Source organism: Capricornis sumatraensis, chromosome 3 (assembly GCF_032405125.1).
Source record: "Capricornis sumatraensis isolate serow.1 chromosome 3, serow.2, whole genome shotgun sequence".
Lineage (NCBI taxonomy): Eukaryota > Metazoa > Chordata > Mammalia > Artiodactyla > Bovidae > Capricornis > Capricornis sumatraensis.
Window position 1 is genome coordinate 30,180,617 of NC_091071.1, and position 22,155 is coordinate 30,202,771.

Here is a 22,155-nt window from a genome sequence, read left to right on the forward strand (position 1 = left end):
GATCATGAATGGGGGATGGATGTACCACAGTACCTGGGGAGGTGGTTTGGAGGGACCATGGTACCCAGAAATGCTTGGGGAGCTAAAAGGTCATGGGACTCATGGAATTTTGAGGGTGTGGGTGGTCAGGAGGTCTTGGTCTTTGCAAGTTGCAACAGCCCCCTCAGAGTGTGTGGTGGGGTGGGCTCACCAACAAAAGGAGGATGGAAACAACTTCTACTACTGCAGAAAGACAGGAGGGAGGAAGGTAAAAGAACACAGGTTGCATTTGGGAAACAAGACTGTCATTCAACAGTGACACATTGAAGGCACCACCCACGCTTATGACATTTTCAGTCCAAAGCAGTTGAAATTTGGCAGCGGCGGCGGCGGCAGCAACAGGCTGAAAGGGAAGGGAGTCAGGGATAGACAGTTAACAGAGGACCGGGTTTTGTGTCTGTTTCTTGTCTCAGAGGCTAGGGGGCAATGCCAGAAGTCACAGGCTCCGTGTCCCCTTCTGGCCTCTTGTTGACATCTCAACTGTGAATTTTGTTTGTTCTTGATGGCGTTGTCTTGAAAATGTTGGACAAAAATTACTTTGCTGTTCTTGTCTGTTTGGTAGTGGGATTCTATTGTACTTTTCTTTTTAAAAAAATAGTTATTGAAGACTCTCTGGACCCTCTTCCTGCCATACAAGCCTACCCCTCCCATTTCCACGGTCTTTATGGGAGTTGTCTAAAAATGGCCTCTCTTTCCCATCACTGTAGGTGGGTTCAGGATCTGTTTATTTTTTGTGAGTTTGACTGTATGTTGTTTTTGCTTCCAACCTTGATGATATGAAAAGTACTAAAAGCATGGTGGTGGTGGTGGGGTCCCGTTACTACCTAATGCTTAGCAAAGTTCTGTGTCCATATCTCTACTTCCTGGGATTAGGAAATGCTTATCACAGGCACGCACGACCCCTTTTCTCTACCCCACCCTTTCCACCCTTTTCTCACTTTTTCACCCAGAAACAGACAACATGTGGTAAATGGTATATGTGCTCAACTGGACAATTTCTCTAAATTGTGCTACCTTTTTTTTTTTTTTTTTTTTCATCATGGATTTCAGTTTCAAGTTAGGAGGAAAAGAAAAAATCAGCCCCATGGTTTGGGCGTGTGAGTCGGCCACCTCAGCCCTGAAGTTGAAAGAGGGTGTCTCCATTCCCCCTTGGCTGTACCATGGACCGTCCACGCTCCCGTCTTGCTAGGCTGCCTGCCGACACACGTTAGGCAGGACAAAGGAAAAGCACGATTCCATGTCACCAGGAGGTTTATCATCAATTGCTGTGGAGGATGAGTGTGTAGGTGGGTGTGCTGGCGGGGGACAGGGAAGACGTGGGCTGGGGTATTTTTTTGCCTCTCTCAGTTGAGTGTGGTCTCCAGGATGTCCCCTGTGGCGACAGCTCAGACAGTCACTTCCGTTTTGCTGTTGGTGATGAAGTATGGCTGTGGGGGTGGGTAGTGCGGGGTGCGAGTTCCCAAGGGGTCGCTGGAGCCTGACTCAGCCGTGCCAAGCTTGCCCTTGTTCCCATAAGCCTGTTGCCGCCGGAGAGACTGATCCTTGGGGTCCCAGCTCTTAAAGTTGGCAGTGGAGTTGTAGGCCAGGGGGTGGGGGGGCGTCTTGTTGGTGCGGGACTTCTGTCCATTCTGCTTGGCAGGGCCGTGCTCAGGGCTGAAAGCCCGTGGCTCATCCTCCACTCTTACAGGATGCAGAGGTAAGTTCCCCTTGGCAGCCAGCTCAGCCAGGTGCCGTCGCTTGGAGTAGAAGTCATCGTTTACCTTGTCGGCTGTACAATGGGACAGGTAGGTGGACGAAGGAGGGGAAGAGAGAGCAGAGAGAGGGAGAGAGAGGAGAGAGAGAGAAAGACAGTTAGGGATCGGCCAGGTCAACCCAAGAACAGCATCTCAGTGGGCCAACAGTCCAACAAGACACACACTAGAAACACCACCTGGAGCAGACAGAAGGAAGGAAGACAGGGCCATGTGTTTTTCACAAACGAGACCACGATCAAGAAGGTGAGGGCATCCCCAGTGCAATCTCTAGCTTTGCCCACCTTGATCCTTCTTCCCTCACCATCACACCTAGCACTCTGCCCTCCTCGCCTTTCTCATAAAATACCAGTGTTGTTTCATCATTATGAAAACAATAGCTCCCCAGTAGAGAAAATATTGAACACCCTGAGAAATATTCATATCTATCAGCTACTGCACAAAACAATCGCTATCAATACTTGTGTATATTTCCTCTTGGTTTTCTCAACAGCTTCATTTGGAATTTGTATTAACGCTTTCGTTTTTGCTTTCTGCAGTTAAGCAGACTGGTGTTCAAATCCCACTTCTGACACATACTAGCCATGTAACTTTGATATAAATAACCTTTATTACCATCAGCGTCTGCATCAGGAAAGTGGCTTCAAGAAAAAGGCTATTTTATAGGTTTGTTTAGTGGGTTAAGTGATATGACATATGCAATGTGCTTAGATGTTAGTCACCATTATTATCATCGTTATGAATAATTATAATTTCCCATGTAACTTTCTAACTAGCATTTCTTCATATTTTTATGAGTCATTAACAAAGAGTACCCTAATACCTACATAATATTTCAGTGAGCAGAACTACAAAAATCAATCAGTTGTCCTATTGATGAACATTCAAGTGGTGCCAGCATTTTGCTAATATAAATGAGGATGAAATGAGAATTTTCTAGACTAAAGCTCTCTTTGTATTTAGAATTTTGAAAGGAAAATAATTCTTAAAATATCTTTCAGTCTATATCAGGGGATGGAAAACTATAGCTCATAAATCAATCTAGCTCCCACTGGTTTTTGCAAATAGTTTTACTGGAATCATCCCCAGATCCATTCTGTCACCTACTGTCTGTGGTCGCTATTGCTCTGCAGTAGTAGATTTGAGTACTTGTGACAGAGACTGCATAGGTGACATAGCCTGAAATATTTACTATCCAGCCCCGAAATGAATTATCTGAAGTAGAATTACTTGGCCAAAGGGTACAAACATTATTAAGGCCCTTTATACCTATTGACAACCATGCTACAAAAGAATTATACCAATTTCCACTTTATCCATTACACTTTAGAGCACTGAATGACTCACTTCTTCATTTTTTTGTTGTTGTTTCTTCCTTCCTTCCCTTCTTCCTTCTTTCTTTTCCTTCTCTCTCAATTTATTTAATACATTTCTGAGACTTTTATACTTTATTTTCTCTCACAATTCTTTTATTAGGAGAGCCTCTATACCCTTAAAATTACCATGTTAGCAATAAACTTTTGAACGTACATCTCCCAGGAGCCCAGAAGAATGTGCTGCTCTTTTATTCACACTTCTAACATCTCATACTGTTCCATGTATGAATGTATGTAAATTCATGGAGGTCATTGCCCGTCTATGTTTATTTTCTCATTTGATCCTTTCAACAACTACAAGAGGTGGTAAAGATGGGGATTATGACATCTGCTTGACAGATTAGGAAACTTTCAAGCTAAGGCATGTGACATTATTTAACTGAGGTTACTCACAACTAGTGACTGAGCCAAAGTAGACCCTAATTCCAATAGATGCTATTTGATGTTTTTGGAAAATTGCAGAGGGAAAGGTTTGCTTTCAGGACTGAGCAGACAAATATGCCCCCCTGGCCCCCTCTGCATCTGTATCAGAAAGCACTCATTGAGCTCTTTCCTAGTAGGTGCAGCCTGTACTTAAACTCCTCAGCACAATGCCCCAAGAAGCCACATGTTAATTTCTAGGCTCAATGCAGTTTAGGTTGGGTTTTTGTCCATGTTTAATACAAACATCCCTGCATAAATGCAATCTTTCAAGAGAATGCTCCCCTCTTCCTTGAATTGTAGAGCTGCATGCAGACACAGAATATCAATGCCAAAAGGAACTGTGGGATAGCTACCGACATGGGAATGAGTTTTTAAGTTAATAGTAAAACTGATGTCTTCTAGAGGAAAGTTCTAGGTTTCCAGTGCCATAATGCCCCAACAGAAGGATGCTTTGACACCATCTCCTTGGACTTCAAAATTCATGTATCCAGTTATCTTCAGGACAGTCACTGGCATCTCCCACTCAAGGTGGCCAAGCCTGAATACGTCAACACCACCCAGTCTGTTCTTCAGGTCCTTCCTTCTGTCGAGAGTGGGAACACCAACTCTCTGGTTACTCAAGCCAGGAACACAGGAGCAGGTGCTGATGTCATCTTCCTCTTTTCCCCAGCACAACTGCTAACCCATAGGTCCTTCCAGCTGTACCTACCAAATGTTCCTCTAGCCTATGCAGCCAAAGGCATATTTCTAAATGCAAAAATGACCATCTACCAAAACCTCTCCAAGCAGTTTTGTTTAGTCACTCATCAAGTAGGCATGGGCCAGGTGACAGACACTGGTAATATAAGGGAGAATCAGAAAAAGACAAAGTCCCTGACCTCATGGAGTGGATATTCTGCTAGGGAGGATGGAAAGTAACCAAATAATCCCACAAATTACATCAAAGTAAAAATATGATAAGTGTTGTGAATTGTCAAGTCTTTTGAGTATTTATAATAAGGTCTCTGAGCTGGTCAGAGAACCAGAAGTTGGAGCTGACATGTCTCACCCCTACATTTACACCAGATGCTCTGATATTTATCTTTCAAGACTAAGCTAAGGTGTCATTGCCTGATTCTCCCAGATCCCTCAGCAACCCCTGTTCTGTCTATCATAGCACTGACTGTGCTGTTTTATAATTTTCCATTTTCACATCTATTTGCTCTCATTAGACTGTGAGTGCTTTGACAGCAGCAACCTTATCTTTCCATCTGCGTGGCTCAGTGGTTCTCCATGATGGCAGTGCATGGGAATCACATGGGAGAACTTTTAGAGCATACACTTCTTCTTCTTCCAATTTAGGTTCCTTTTAATTCTTTTTCTTGTGTGATTGCTGTGGCTAGGACTACCAATATTATGTTGAATAAAAGTGGCAAGAGTGGGCATCCTTGTCCTGTTCCTGATTTTAGCAGAAATGCTTTCAGCTTTTCACCATTGAATAGGATGTTAGCTGTGGCTTTGTCATTTATGGTTTTTATTATGTTGACATATGTTCCCTCTATGCCCACTTTCTGGTGAGTTTTTGTCATAAATGGATGTTGAATTTTATCAAAAGCTTTTTTTTCCCATCACTGACTCAATGGACATGAGTTTGAGCAATCTCCAGGAGTTGGTGATAGACAGGGAAGCCTCGTGTGCTGCAGTCCATGGGTTCCAAAGAGTCAAACACAACTGAGCGACTGACCTGAACTGATTGAGATGACCCTGTGGATTTTATTCTTCCATTTGTTAATGTGATGTATCACACTGATTGATTTGCAGATACTGAAAAATCTTTGCATCCCTGAGATAAATCCCACTTGATCATAGTGTATGATTTTTATAGAATTACAGATTCCTGGGTCCCTCCCCCAAACAATTTCATCAGAATCTCTGAGGGCGTGGTCCAGGCATTTTTTTTTTTAAGCCTCCCTGGATGATTCTAATATACAGCCCAAGTTGAGAACCAAGTTGAGATACAGTCTTTGTGTCTAACATGGTGCCTGTACATAAGGTTTTTTCTTTTTAATTAAAAAAGACTTGACTACTCATTTTATTTTTCTTATCTCCAGCTGCCTCCCAGCTCAGGCACCCTTCCTTCATATAAAGTTTGACAAAGTCAGATCCCTCCATGACAGGTCGTTCTCCAGGCATGGGTCAGAGCTGCCTTTCTACATTTGTTTACTCAGTTCATCCGTTATTGTCTAACTCTTCCACGAGAGTTTCAAGAAAGAGAGCCCGGGTCTGATTTTAGCCCACCAGTGTATAAGCAATGTCCAACCTAGTTCCTAACAGACGTTAGACATGCAATAAATATTCAGTGAATAAATTATGATCAAAATACAAAGCGCAGGTAATATCACGGCAATAGTAGGAGCGGAAATTCTTTTCCCTCTTTCAGTCTCTTGCGAAAGGTCTCACCCATCATCATTCTGCACCCCCAGCATCATTCAGAACCATTTATCCCCATATTCCTCTTTCCAATCAATGGACTAGTCTAAGGTCAGCTCAGATCAAGGGATGCATTTGAGGCTTCCTATTTCTGACAAACTCAGGAAACTGATTATGAAGCAGGGGTGCCAATAAATTGGCCAGTTGATATCCTCTCAAAAAGTTCTAGGAAAAAAAAGAAAGAAGGCTGAGCACCAAAGAATTGATGCCTTCAAACTGTGGGGCTAAAGAAGACTCCTGAGAGTCCCCTTGGACTGCAAGGAAATCAAATTAGTCAATCCTAAAGGAAATCAACCCTGGATATTCATTGAAAGGACTGATGCTAAAGCTGAAGCTCCAATATTTGGCCACCTGGTGTGAAGAGCTGACCCACTGGAAAAGACTCTGATGCTGGGAGGGATTGGAGGCAGGAGGAAAAGCAGATAACAGAGGATGAGATGGCTGGATGGCATCACTGACTCAATGGACATGAGTTTGAGCAAACTCTAGGAGATAGTGAAGGAAAAGGAAGGCTGGCATACTGCGGTTCATGGTGTTGCAAAGAGTCAGACACAACTTAATAACTGAACAACAAAAATAGTCATAGAGGCAGCTCTTGCCATATCAGTGCTGGTGTGAGAAGCAGCCCCCACTAAGAAATCATAGAGTCCCACATGGAGAACCTACATCCTTTTCCACACTCAGCCCTGAGTAGGTCTTTTGGGGAACTTGGCACTGGGAAGCACCTGAGCTCTGAAAATGTTTGGTACATGGTGCAAAGGTGGGACAGAAAAGTCTGTAGGCTTTGGAGTCAGAACCTGAGTATATGAGATGTTGGTAATTTCAACCTCTTATATTGCTATTTCTGTTGCTGTAAAATGAAGATAAAATAAGTAATCTGAGGTTTATTGTTAGGAATAAATTATATGAGACATAGAAGCTATATAGCATAATTCTGAAAGAGAGTAACTATTCAAGACATCTATTTTGTCTGTTTTCTGGTTTATGAAGGAGGCACTGGATTAAATCCAACATTTACTGAGCACTCTGTGCCAGACATCCTGCTAAGCACAAAGGAAGCAGTCATCCAAACCAACCATCCTTCCTTCCTTCCTTCCTTTCTTCTTTCCCTCTTTGCTTCCTTCCACATGCCATGTGTGATGGATGCCTATTTCTCGTTATGAGATGACATAAGAAGGGGCCTTTTTCACTTGGGATGAGGGGCTGGTTAGGGAATGCATCCTTGTGGATGCTGTTTTAGGTGGCATCTGAAGGTAAAAAGTAGCAGAAACAGCACCCAGGTGAAGGCACATAGGGTGTATTGCAAAAGTAGCTGTAATACTTTGCAATTTCTTCCAGTAGGAAGTAGAGTTATATTCCACTTTTGGAATATAACCTGACCTTGTGATTGGCTTTAATCAGTAGACTGTAGCAGAAATGATGTCATGCACATCCCAAATCTGTGCTTTTAGAAGTTCTACTGCTTCTGCTATCAGGCTCTTGGTACCTTGCCTCCATGTGCAAAAAGAAGCCCAGGTTAGCCTCCTGAAGGATGAAAAACCTGCATTCCAGTTGCCCACATTCACCCAGCCAACAGTAGCCTGGTACCTGCCAGATACCAAGTGAGGCCATCCTAGACCATTAGCCCACCTGGCATTAGCCATACAGATACCAAACAGCCATTAGCCCACCTGCCAGCTGACCACAGATACCAAGAAGGCCTGGACAAGAACAGCCAAGCCAACCCAAACCAGAATAATTGCCCAGCTAACCCAGAACCACAAGCCATATAAGCAGTTTCTATGTTAAGCCACTAGGTTTGGGGGTTATTTGTTATGCAACAGGTCAGATAGATAACTGATACAGGACAACATTTACAAAAGCCCTGAGGTGGGAAGTAGTATGGTAGTTTCAAAAACTGAAAGGATATCTATGTAATAAAGTGAAGAAAACAAGGGGTTAGCAGATCATCTAACGTTCTGTAGGGAGGATTCTACTACTCACATCTATTGTCTGATACCCTCCCTTCACAAAACTCAGAGGTGTTTTCTACAAGTGCAGAGCAAGTACAGACTTGCTGCCTCGGGTGTGAAACTGTCCTTCAAAGAGTTATTTTCAAGATTATTTCAACAAGGATGTGGTTGGTGGTTAGGTTGGATGAACTGTTCCCATAGTCAGAAAATGCAATTTTCGTGGAATCCTCTTTCTCATCCCCTCTGATTTAGGTATCAAGGACAGGAAAGAAATGCTTACCTGGCCACTCTCAGCTTTGTGCATTACGGTCCCTGTCTTAGTATATTAAAAAGCTACTTGTGAAAGAAATCACAGATTCATTGAGCAGCTTTGTAAGCCCCATTAATAAATGTATTAACCTAATAATCTCGGGTATCTCGTGGGCAGATGGCTAACAAGCCAACCAGGAAACAGATGTGTGAGGCTTTCAACAACACTGGTCCTCTCCGTTTTGATTTTTCTTCATTTAAAGAGAGGAAGAAGGAATGAAAAAGGTGCTTTCTTTCCAATAAGCCTAATTGCCTTGAAGGAACCAAGGCTATAAAATTAAATTGTACCTTCCGCCATCTGTCTCTCTCTTAATTAGCAGCAGACACTGGTACAGGTGCTGGGTGGGATGGAGCCTTGCCTCCGTGGAGATGGAGAGAGTCAAGGTAATAACCAGTTTTCAAAACAAGCTACATAGCTGAGGGTCTCAGCAGGTGGCCTCCCACCTACCTTCTTTCCTTGGGACAAAGGTATCTCAAGAAGAGGTTCCCACAGCTCCTTCTCAGTTGGTGTTCATCTTGGGTCTCAGGTGATGGATTTCACCTGGTAAGCAATGTCCCAACCTAGGCTTTCACTAATTCCCCACTTATCCCTATCTTTGGTCCAAGAATATAGCAAAATAAGCTTCCCATCACATTTACAAATCAAATCCAAGTGATTTGCATGACTTGGTCTGCCTGACCTGATCCTTGGCTCTTGGTCCACCCTCATCCTTCCCACACTTGCTATGACCTCACATAGTGTACTGGTTTCCCAAGGCTGCCACAGCAAGTTGCCACAAACTAGGCAACTCCAAACAACAGAAATGGATTCTCTCCCAGTTCTGGAGGCCAGGTGTCAGTGGGTCTGTGCTTCTTTTGCAGGCTCTAGTGAAGCATCCTTTCTTGTCTCTTCCAGCTTCCAGCGGTGGCAGTAATCCTGGCATTCTCTGCCTCTTGCTCCTGACTTCACAGGGCTCTCCTCTGTGTGTGTGTCTATGTGTCCAACTTCCAATTTGTTCTGTTTCTTGAATACATCGTCCATACTGTGGAAGGCTTCATGATCTGGGCTTCACAGGGATAGAAAGACTGGAGCTTCAGGGCAGGAGAACCAGGTTGCTGCCCAGCTCCAAACCCCTGGCTGGAACTTGCAGAGGCATGAACATTTTCTATCAGCCATAGCTCAGGGGAGCTAGGATGGAGTCAGGTGCAGGAGGCAGGGATTGATTAAAGAGACTGCCTGGAGACAGCAGCAGGCTGTGCTGACGCACCACCCTCCCAGCTCCCCCAGCAGTAATCTTTAATCTGACTAAGAGCTCCCCTTTAGGTGTATGCTCTGCCCCAGGTACCCAGATGGGGAATGGACATTTGTTATCCCATTTAATACTCTCAAGGGCTTCCCTGGTGGCTCAGATGGTAAAGAATCTGCCTACAGTGCAGTAGGACCTGGATTTGACCCTTGGAGAAAGGAACGGATACCCATTCCAGTATTCTTGCCTGGAGAATTTCATGGACAGAAGAGCCTGGCAGGCTACAGTCCATGGGGTCGCAAAGAGCTGGACACAACTGAGCGATTAACACTTGTACTTTCACACTCTCAATATCCTAATGAGATAGGTACTATGATTGGTCTTCTTTTATAAATGGGGAAACTGAAACAACAGAGCTTTGGCGATGTGTCCAAGTGACAATGCTGGGATCGGAATCCAGGGAACCTGGCTGAATTCCAAGTCTTAGAATTTATGAATCTGTGGCAACAACACTCACCACTATTTAACCATCTACCCACCTGATAGAAGAAGCTCTTGTTTCCTTAACAAGTTTCTATCCGCTAGAAAACATTTTCCCCAAACTCCAAAGAAGATGGAGGGCAGAGTGAAAATTACATAGAGAAGATACTTTTCTTGATTCCTCCTCTGAAAACACTAGAGATTGAGATATACATGTAAAGCTTGTTCACACAAGGTGACATCAAAATGTCACAACTGGAAATCTCATGAAGTCTCAAATTTTCCCTGAAGGCAAGATCTGTTTGCTGCTTTCTCCCTTAAAGTGGGACAGGAGAAAGGGAGCTGGGGTGTCATAGACTGCCTGCCAGGTCCTCCGCACTCAGCTGGCTACTGCATTAAAGAGTGCGGGTCTCGCCTCCTCTGAGATGCACTGGCATTGGCTGGAGTGCTGGCCAGTCACCAACCACAAGCGGTTTCCTTTTGCACAGCTGGGTTGGCTAAGATGCTATATGCTTCTCATAGAACTGGGAGGGGCCTGAGGCTTCATCATTGCTCCAGCCAGGCACACCCAGGTGCTTTAGACGAATCATCTCATTTAATTGGCCCCCTGCCCCACCCCGAGCCAATGAGGTAGATGTGATCACCTGGGTGTTTCATGGTACATCACACTGATTCTCGCCAGGACAATGTGGAGAGATCCCATTCTGAGATATTCACCAATATTCTTTTCCCTCTGCTTTAACTCTCCCCTCCCCACCACTCAGAGAGCAGAGATCACTTTTGATGGTGACAAAGGGTTCCAAGTGTTGCTTCTGAATCCTACAATGAGATTTCAACAGTCACAGTAAAGTCATGGAGGGTCAGACTTCAGCAATAAGATCTGAGAAGGCTGAGAGAGAAAGAAAGATTAGTGAGATTGAGAGCCTGGAGGATTCAGTGCATCAGGTTTATAAAGCAGATAGCAGAGTTTGGAAGAATGTGCCCTTGCCTTCTGTAACTGTAGAATCTTCTTTACAATACAGTAGAAAGAACATGAACTTGGAAAGCACATGGACCTGAGTTCAAATCTCAGTGTATAAGCTGGAGGCCTTCAGAAAGTTACCTAAATTCCTCAAAGCTTCCCCAATAAAATTGAAAATAAAATAACAATGCTGGGTGATTTTCATTGTTATATGGCAGAAACCAACACAGCATTGTAAAGTAATTATCCTCCAATAAAAAAAATAACAAGGCCTGCCTATGTGGTAGGGGGTTAAGGTATTCAAGAGCATCGTGTGAACTATACTGTATAATGTGACGTATTAATGTCCTTGCTTCATAGTAGGTATTCATTAGACAATAGCCACTATTGCTTCATTGTCAAAAAATAAAAAGAATATAAAATGAGGATAAGAAGACCTACTCTGCAGAGTGCAGCAGAGAAGTAAACAAGACGAGGCATGAAAACAAAAACCACTATGCATGGTGCACAGTAGGACTCCTTAAATATATACCCCACATGAGATGATATTGTAAATACTGCTACTTGTCTCCCAGAACTCTTCTACCATTTTTTCCTGAGCACATGGCCACCCAGCCCTAGATTTCCCCAGCCTCCTTAGAAGCTAATGTTGGCCATGTGGCTGATCTCTCACCAATGGAATGTTAGCAAAAGGGATGCATTCAATTTCCACTCACATTACTCACTTAAAAGAAAACTGGTTCCCCTGGGTGTCCTATCTCCCCCTTCCCATAGGTGATGACAACAACTAACTATAACAGTCCAGACAAGGACAATACAGTAGAGGGTCTGCAGAGCAACAATGTTGCAGGAACCTGGGTCCCTGAGTGACAGCCTGGAGTACATAGCCCTACCAGTCTGGACCACTCCCTTTGGGGCTATGACATGAAACCGACATATATTTCTTTCTTTTAAGCCACTGTATTTAGGGGGCCTTTTGGTTCACTAGGACAGTATTGACCTTTTATTTATATAGGGATGTTTCCTTGGTTTCTACATTATTTCTCTCCATCATAAGCTGAATTTTAAAAAGGGGAAACAGTTCATGTTTTAAAAAAAACACCCAGGTATTTCTCTCTTCTTTTGAAATGCATGCTCTAAAGCTACAGAGGCTTCTGGGGCTCTCTCAGCAGGCAGAAATAAGAAAGGCAGGAAAAAAAAACAAAAACAAAAAAAAGCCCAGCTTCCCAGGCAGAAGAGAACCAGGAAGAAGATGGAAAGATTTGTCTTTATGGCAAATCAGCCCCATTTCACCTGGTTCTGGGCCTCGCTGCAGAGATACAAGGAGGGAAAATCACATTTGAACCAGTTTCTAATGAAACCCAGGACGCCTGGCTGTTCCTATAGGGCTGCACATCTTTCCTGAAGCCTTATCTCTCCAAGAGAGAAAACTGGAGATGGGAGAACAGGAGCCTGGCCCTTTATGTCTCTGCCCTGAAAGCTCCCATGTGGAGGTCCTGCTACCTTTGTTGAGAGGGTTCTGGAACAGTTCCTGGCTTGGGCTTTGCACCAAAGTTGTCCACCTGCACCATTGGCCGCTTGGTTGCGGCTGCAGGGAGCGCTCTGTGAATGTCTTGCTGCCAACAGACCTATGAAACCTCAAGCCCTCTGTCTCTTCCCTTAGGCAGCCCTGCTGAACAGTCACTGCTTTCTGAAAGGCTAGTGAACAAAGATGGATGGCCTCACTGTCCATCCATGGCTGACCACAGCATCCCCTGTCTTGAAAGGTCCTAGATGGAACTTGTGCACTCATTCACTGCCTTTCATCCTGCTCCATAGATGGAGATATTTCTTTTTAGAAATTCATTACTTGGTTTGTCTTATGATCAGCCTCCCAGCTGGTGAAATTTTACACATCTGGTGATTTTTTAAAGGGAGGAAATAAAGGTCAATTCTCCTTAATCCTACCTACCTCCTTCCAATGTACTGTAGCAAAGGTCCATCTCAGAGTAGATGATAAGATTTGGTACCCTGTGTTAGATGAATGCATGAAGGACCTCCATTCTTCCCTGTTCCCTATATCCATATTCTTTTTATGTGACTTTGAAATTCACCCCTCAAAAGAAGGATCTCGTTTCCTCACCACTGGATTCCAAGTTCATCCATGTGACTAATGAAGGTGAGAAGACATGACACACACAGAAGCTTGCAAAGTGCTTTTTGGCATTTGGCTGCTCTCTCACACCTTGGTCCCCAACATGAGAACATGTCTGCACTACTCTCTCTGAGGTTGAAAGACAGCTGGAGCAGAACCAAGTCACCCCAGTCTTTCCAGCTGAAACTAACCTACATTAGCCAACATTCAGCCAACCCCCAGATATACGGGTGAACTCAGCTGAGATTAGAAGAACCTCCTGCATCAGCATAAACCACTGGCACTTAGACCCCAGTCCCAGCAAGTGCTGAGCTAAATAATTTTAAGGCATGAGATTTGAGGTTGCTTGTTACGCAGCATTAGTGTAACAATGGATAACTGATACAAATACCAATCATTCACTCACCCTACTCCCAGGAAGAGCCCCAGTTCCCAGATGGGGATCCATGTTGCCTCTACTCTAAATCCACATGGTTTGGATGACATACCCATCCACTCCTTACCCCCAACCATTCTCCAGTGATGACAAATGACCCATTTCATTGCCCTCACCATAACAATTTGTCCAGAGGTGAGTGGTCACATGACAAGGTAGTCAATCAGAATAAAGCCCGGGATCTTTACTTATGGAGACAGAGGGGCCAATGAGATCAAGGATCCCTGCCTTCCACTCATAGGAGAAGCAACCAGAGCTGTGGTCTCCCCATGACAGCCAACAGAATAGAAGCAGCCCTGGATCTAAACACAGGCTTCCTGGCTTCCACCTGGTTGGTTTTTCTGGTATTTCCCACGGCCTCTTCTGAAAAGACAAGATTCCCCTCAAATGCAACGCCCAACTCCATTTAATAATTTATTAATAAAATATATGTTGTGTGTCTACTATATGCCAGGGCCACCATGCAAGATTTGGGGGAATTTAGCATGCATGGCATCAGTATGTACATGCTTCAGTCATGTCCAGCTCTTTGAGACCCTATGCAGCATAGCCAGCCAAGCTCCTCTGTCCATGGGATTCTCCAGGCAAGAATACTGGAGTGGGTTGCCAGGCCCTCCTCCAGGGGCCCTTCCCAACTCAGGGATCAAACTCGTGGCTCTTGTGTCTCCTACACTGGTAGGCATTTTGTGTGTTTGTTTTTACCACTAGCGCCACCTGGAAAGAGTCCTTAGCCTCAGAAGGACACACTCAAACTAGTACCCAGGGCTGGGCACTCGGACCTCCAGCAGTGACCACTAGGGGGAGACTTGCCTGGAAAACGTCAGGTATTAACAAATACAAATCGCCAGTCCAGGTTCGATGCCTGATACTGGATGCTTGGGGCTGGTGCACTGAGATGACCCAGAGGGATGGTACAGGGGGGGAGGAGGGAGGGGGGTCAGGATGGGGAACACGTGTATACCTGGTGGCGGATTCATGGTGATGTATGGCAAAACCAATACAATATTGTAAAGTAATTAACCTCCAATTAAAATAAATAAATTTATATTTTTAAAAAAACAGAAAAAAAATACAGTAGTGCAAGGTGGGCTACCACAGCAGCTCAGCAGTACAAGAATCTGCCTGCAATGCAGGAGCCACAGAGGTGCGAGTGTGATCCCTGGATCAGGCAGCTCCCCTGCAGGAGGGCATGGCAACCCGCTCCAGTATTCGTGCCTGGGAAATCCCATGGACAGAGGAGCCTGGCGGGCTATAGTAGAGAGGTGAGTGGTTACAAGACACTCTATTGAACTCAGTGTCACAAAAGGTTACAAAGGGTTAGACACGACTGAAGAGACTGAGTGCGCACACACGCCCACAGCGCAAACTGGTAAGATCTGTTTTGCCATTTCCTAGCAGATAGGATTGGAGAAGGCGATGGCACCCCACTCCAGTACAACTGCCTGGAAAATCCCATGGACAGAGGAGCCTGGTAGGCTGCAGTCCATGGGGTCGCTAATAGTCGGACACAACTGAGCGACTTCCCTTTCACTTTTCACTTTCATGCGTTGGAGAAGGAAATGGCAACCCACTCCAGTGTTCTTGTCTGGAGAATCCCAGGGACTGGGGAGCCTGGTGGGCTGACATCTATGGGGTCGCACAGAGTTGGACACAACTGAAGCGACTTAGCAGCAGCAGCAGCAGCAGCAGCAGCAGATAGGATTCCCCTCCAAAATCAGTTAGAGTCAACACAAGTGGAAGCAGGACACTTGGATCTTCAGGGACCTTGCCCTCTCTCCTTCTCAGCTACTACTTCTTTATCCAATCTCCCCTGGACACAGTCATCCCTCACCTGGTGTTTGTAAAGTGGGTTCATAGCAACATTCACACTCTGGATCTTAAGACATGAACTGGCTTTACTGATAGAAAAGATATCAGATGTCAAAAGTGTTTGAGGGACTTCCCTGTTAGTGCAGTGATTCAGAATCTGCCTTCCAAGGCAGAGGACACAGGTTCGATTCCTGGTTGGGGAACTAAGATTCCACATGCCACAGGGCAACTACTGAGCCCACACACCACAACTAAGACCCAATGCAGCCAAATAAATAAATAACAATTTTTAAGTGTTTGGGAAATGATGGATTTTATAGAGTTTGATAGTTTCTTTACCATGAGATTTTTCAGAACTTTAATTTGCTCACCTGATAATATTAGTATTAATAATACATGTTACTATGATGTGTGTTTTCATTTTCAACACACCAGGCACTGTGACATGTATTGCACATGTAACCTCATCTTATCCTCACAACAACCTTAGGAGGGAGGTGATAGTGATGCGGCCACCTTGTAGATCAGAAATGAGGGGCTCAGAGAGGTTGAATGACTTGGAGAAAGTAACAAGATGGGGCTATGAATAGAGCCCAGGTGTGTCTGAAGCTAAGCCCATCACGTCCTGCTTGTACCTCCCTTTCAAGAAGCTGGTGTGAGTGCTCTGTCAGTCACTAAGTCGTGTCTGACTCTTCATGACCCCATGGATTGTAGCCCACCAGACTCTTCTGTCCATGGCATTTCCCAGGCAAGAATACTGGAGTGGGTTACCATTTCCTTCTCCAAGGGATCTTTCTGACCCAAGGATCGAATCCACTTCTGCATCAGCAGGCGGGTTCTTTACCACTGAGCCACTGAGGAAATCCTCGAGAAGCTGACAGGTGTACAAACCCCTGACCTGTTATGACACCTTAGGCAGACTGAGGGTCTGGAGCTTGAGAAGAAAACAACAGGGGCAGACCAGGGACCCCAGAGGCCCCCTCTCTGGAACCTCTTATCTTCTCCCCTGATAAAGCAGAATAAATAAAGGTGCATTTAGCAGGACAGGTGAATTTAGCCTGGTTGGAGTAGAAAAATAGCCACTAAGCCCTTGCTTCTGACCCATCCTGAAATATTTTCTAAATGCATCCGACAATAACAGGCTGATATCAGGACACGGATGCTGTCACGGGCATCGTAATGGCTTTGCTTTTCACAAGGGAAGGAAAAAAAAAGTTTACTCCTCTAATTAGCAGGTCTGTCATGTTCCAAATTGTTTGCATTTCTAAAAATGGACGTTGACATGTGAGTAGTTATTATCTAATACAAGACCCAAAAATCTGCCTCTCTCAAGGCAACAACTGGGTGATCAAGGGATTCTCATTAGACACGAGGGTCTAAAGCTCTCTCTCTCCCAATTCTGGAATAAGGGGCTGCCATCTCCATTCCCCCCTCTTTGCTGAGGCTGCTTATGAGCCTCTGGGATTCTGGTCAAACTACCCTATTCAGAACTCTCAAGCCACAGAAAGATGTTTGGAGATCCAATCAAAGGGTCTTAGGGTCTTAGTTTCCCAGCAAGATTTCTCTAGTGCAGTGGTTTTTGAAGTATGGTCCCCAGACCAGCAGCATCAGCATCACCTTGGAACCAGTTAGCAATTTAGCTCCTCAGGCCACACTCAAGGTCTAGTGAATGAGATGCTCCAGGATGGTGTCCAGGAAGCAGGTTTCAACATCCCTCCAGGGGATGCTGATACACGCTCAAGTGGCTCAAAGGTAAGGACCCGGGTCAGCCCACAGCTCCCTCCCCTCCTCTCACATACATTCTACAGTCTCTTCATTATCCCTCGACTCCATTTTCTTCTCTTCATCCTCTACCACCCCAGTTCAGGGCACCGCCCACCTGGATGACTGCAAGAGCTTCCCAGTGGGTGGTCTCAACTTCAATCCACCCTCCCCTGATCCAGTCTCCAGTTGGAAACCAGAACTGTCTTTTGAGAAGGCAAAATGGCCCTACCAGTACCTTACCTACAGCCCTGCAATATTTTCTAACGTCTCCCAGTTCAAGGTCACTAAAGAGACTGAGCTCCATCTGCTTGGGTCAGCTATATCTTTCCAACCACCAAATTCAACAAAGCACACGGAGTGGAGAGAGAAGAGAACTGACTTTCCGGCCTGTTCTGGAAAAGAGCTACTCCCACCACACCCCAGTGGGAAATAACTAAATATTAGAGCTAGGCAGATATGGGTTCAAATTTCAGCTCCATCACTTAGTAGCTAGCTGACTTTAGACAAGCGAGACTTAGACTCAATCAGACACCCAGGTCCTTATTAATAAAGAGGATTAATAACGGGGAAGGACAACACACATATGGCTGGGTCATCAGAGAATTCAATGATACAGTGATATCAAGGGTCCATCCCTCTGTCTGGCACATAGCAGGGGGTAAATAAATGATAACTACCACCTGCCTCTGTCAGCCAGCTAGTTAACACACAGACTCAAGTGGACTAACTCTCTTACTTTCAGCTCATCGTGATAGCCAGGAGAGTTAAAAAGAGCATCTGTTCCCCAAAAGGCTAATCAATCCCAAGACCCAAGGCCAACAATCTGTTTATCACTCCCTCAGAAGTTGTTTTCCCCCTGCATTAAATCACCTTATGTTTTGCCATTTGCCTGTGCAGCTTTCTGAGAGGAAAAAAAAAAAAAACAACATTTCCTGGATGTCTTACCTGGGATGGCTTCTGATAGCGACATTTTCCTTCAGGCAGTGAAAATCAGGAAGGAAAGAGGAGCACACTTTTTAGCAACAGCCTGGAGACACGCCACCCCAGGCGTGCACACACACACACACACACACACACACAACACCTACACACTGGAACTCAGACAGACCTGCAGATCCAGCCAACATGGACACACGTGTGCACTGGGTCACACACAGACAGTGGGACGCTCTATGCCTTCACGGATCGACGCCAAGTCCAACAACACCTGGACAAAAGAGCTAGAAAAAACTGTACGGTACCTTTCGGTGACTTAAGTGTCGCCACTGTCCAGTCACCCTCAGAACTTCCTAAAAAATAACAATGGAGAGATGCTGATCTGCTCACCAGCAACCCACGTGCACGGTGCCCTCACACCCAGATGCTGCTGTTGGCATCTCTGCTGCAGCTTTTAAGTGTGTGTGTGTGTGTGGAGGGGGGGGGGGTGCGGGGGAAGGGGGCAGGTCTCAGGGGACTCAGGGAACAAGGCGAGGGAGTGAGTGCACAACCGTGATTGTGTGAACACTTCTCTCTGCAAGGTCCTGAAGCATCATTGAGATAATGCCCAACACAGGACCAAAACAGGTTCCCCTTGAAAAAGCCTAGATGTACTCAGAGAGAGACAGACAATTCTTAGGTGGTGAATCTGGCTCTAAATTTCCACCTTCTAAGAAAGAAGGCGAAGTTTTAGTTACAAGAAGGCACAGTGGCTAATAACAACGCTCTATGGTCAAGAGAGAAATTTGGATCCTCTTCGACTGCAATCTCCCTGCTAAAAGGGAGTCGGGGGTGCATTATTAGCTCCATATTCGAGATTGGGGCAGGCTAGGTTCTGCTGACTGTGACTTTAAATGCTAGACAGCAGACCAGGTGGGGTGGAGACCACCCTGTCCCAGTGCCCACCACACAATCTGTATTTGCAAAACATTGTTGAATGAATGAATGAATTCAAGGTTCTCCGCGGAGTCATGCTTCCTAAGGTAAGGAAGTTCCCCTTAATGCAAAAGGGATCAAGCTTGTTATCTGAGAATCCCTAAAGCCTGGAATTTTGATTGTAAATCAGTTTCTCCAGATTGAATTCCGTTTCAGATGTACTGGCTGAAAACTGGGGGAAATCTCACATGATTAGCAGGAGCCCACAGTGCAACCCTTTTCGTAAAGGATGGTGAGAAAGGCTCCGGCTACGCCTTACCCAGCTCCTCCATAGGCCTTCTCTGTACCACGGGATTTTGCTCAAAGTGGGGCAAACCTGCGTACGTGCCAGTGCCACAGCCTCTGCCCATTGGCTGGCGGCCTGACTAATCAGCGTGCGCTACTAGCTCCCATCTCCTTTCTTAGGAAGCTACCTGGAGAAACCAAGTCCTCAACGTTTCTGCACAATTTCCAGAGATATATCCGGCTGCCAGCTGGGAGGAGACGCAGGGAACAGTCTGTGATCTGAATGATTACAGAGCACAGATCCGGGCCCATTTAAGCATTTCTGGTTGGCCTCCCAGGCGTGCCAAAGGACACTCAAATTGCCACGTTCCCCCTGCCGATATGAACTCTACACGCTCATCACTCACAACAGTCGGGAAACTGGAGTGACAGGCGAAGAGTGACGAAGTTAAAATTAAGTGGGATCCGCCCGGAATGCCCTGAATGTTTCTTCTCCCTCTGAACCAGGATCACTGACATCTGGAAATAGTGATGTAGCCCCAGATCTTCCGGTGTGGGCGGACACAAGCCTGACACAGTCACTGAGTCACTAATTCCAAGGAAGCCGTTTGCCCCCAAGTCAAATACATCACTACCTTGAAGGCAGGAAACACACGGTAGACATCCCTGTGTCCACTCCCTAAGACAGGGCTTCACTCTGGTGAGGTAGTAACACGTTTTGTTTCTTAAATCCAGTGCTAATAAGGGCACTTAATAAGATGGTACAGAAGCTACCAAATATATACTTTAAGTCCCCTTTTGTGCTTGGTGACACAAACCCAAAATTGATTCTCACAAAAAGTGAGAATTAGTTAAACATTTGTTGGGTGAAAAATTAAATGCCTGTGTAAAGAGGATGGGCCTTAGGCATTGGGAGGAAGAGAACATGAGGGAACTTTCCGAGAGAGGAAGATATTTCTTATCCTTCCTGGGATGTTAATGACTCTAGTATATGTATATTTCAATAATCACACTATTATAAAATTATGATCTGAGTCATACTATACATATTAAATTCTACCTCAACTATAATATACCTTAAATGTGTTATATACCTCAATCATACTAGCATGATGAGAAAATTTTTACCTCCAAGCAAACAAACAAAAGAAAAATAATTAACACCTTAGTAAGTCTTCCCGGACAAAAGAGGAGAATGCGCCTCTTCAATCTTCTTTTTTTTTTTTTTTGGCCTGGTAAGAGCCTTCTGATGCCAGAAACTGCTTCTGGGAGATAGCATCATTTAATGGGAAGAAGACCTGATTCAGGCTATCCCAGATATGACTCTTGGCTCTTCAGGTATTACTTTGGAAAAATTACTTAACTATACTGAGCCCCAGTTTCCCCATATTTTGACGCTGGCACTGATACCTCCCCCAGAGGCGTACAATTTGGGAATCCAGTGATACTAGCTCCCTTTCTTCCACATCAACAAAAACAAAAAAAAACTAGTAGAGGTTAATTCAAAGTTGAGGGGTTTATGCATCACTTAGGGTCTTTACACATGATTCCTACAGAAAGAGCAGAAAAGAATTCCTAAGTGCATTGTTGCTGTGGTTTTAAAAAGTGCTATTGGAAAACTGTAACAAGTTTCTGGGAAAACAGTCCACAGACTGTTAAAGAGTAACAGAGAAAATATTTTCTTATTAAATTCTGGAATTTAAAAAGAAAACACCACCTTTTATCAATAATGCTGGTACATCCTGTCTCTTTTACTCACTGGACAGCTAGGTTGTCAAATAAAAGTGTCCAAAAGCATCTAAAGGGCACATGGTCGAGAACCATTAGCAGCTGAGGATTTCAACTCTCAAGACACCCTGGGGAAAAACTAGAACTGGGGCCAATAGGGGCTAAATGCCAATGTGCAGGCAATTTTCCATTTTCCAGAGCCTCTCTGGAATTACATAAAAGAGCGGCCTTTTCCCAGTTTTGGAGGCAGGAAACAACCAACTCTGAACCATCAGGTGACTCTTAGGGATATTTTCACAACTGTCCTTGGAAACATTGACCAATGAAGAACCATAAAGTGGGTCCTCACATTGTCACCACCATTGCACAGGGCAGGTGGGGGAGGGGGGAACGCAGAGGATTTGGGTGCTTAACTGAATTTTCAAAAGGTTACAGTTTGGCTCAGTCTAGAACAACACACACTTCTTGACTTTTCTTGGTAGCAAACACTTTGAAACTGTTTAACCTCACATTCCTGACTGAGTAAGGAAAGTTAATTGAGTGAAACAGAATCTTTCTTTGATGGATTATGGGAGTCATGGGTCTGGGCACATGGACCTTCCTTGTCCAGGCTATTAATGGGGAGAGTAAAGTGGTTTGGGCTGCCTCTTAGCTGGCCTGAAATGTGCTGCATGGTGCTAGGTCCTTAGGATACACCAGTGAAAGGACAGACTTGGTTCCTGACTCAGCGGAACTTGCAATTGAGGGACACTAGATTAAATGATTGGAGAATGAATGAATGATTTGGACAAATAATTATTCAACTCCATCACTCCTTGTACAGAGTACAGTGAGGTTTCAGTTCAGTTCAGTCACTCAGCCGTATCCGACTCTGTGTGACTCCGTGGACTGCAGCACACCAGTGAGGCTTAGGGTTTCCCTCATAGCTCAGTTGGTAAAGAATCCACGTACAATGCAGGAGACCCTGGTTCGACTCCTGCATTGGGAAGATTGCCTGAAGAAGGGATAAGCTACCCACTCCAGAATTCTTGGGCTTCCCTTGTGACTCAGCTGGTAAAGAATCCACCTGCAATATGGGAGACCTGGGTTCGATCCCTGGGTTGGGAAGATCCCCTGGAGAAGGGAAAGGCAACCCACTCCAGTATTCTGGCCTGGAGAATTC

The 22,155-nt window shown here is 44.9% G+C and overlaps 1 protein-coding gene across 2 annotated transcripts in view; it reads right to left on the reverse strand.

Moving 5' to 3' along the window:
• Positions 1–1,424: 1,424 nt before the first annotated feature.
• SHISA9 (shisa family member 9) overlaps positions 1,425–22,155 on the reverse strand; it is a 349,401-nt gene continuing 328,670 nt past the window's right edge. The window contains exons 4-5 of one of the 2 annotated variants that reach the window (XM_068969221.1): positions 18,371–18,418; positions 1,425–1,807 (exon numbers count right to left, since the gene is read on the reverse strand). In XM_068969221.1, the coding sequence (XP_068825322.1) occupies positions 1,425–1,807; positions 18,371–18,418 (431 nt within the window). The remainder of the gene's footprint in view (positions 1,808–18,370; positions 18,419–22,155) is intronic. The other variant, XM_068969222.1, reaches the window with a different exon arrangement.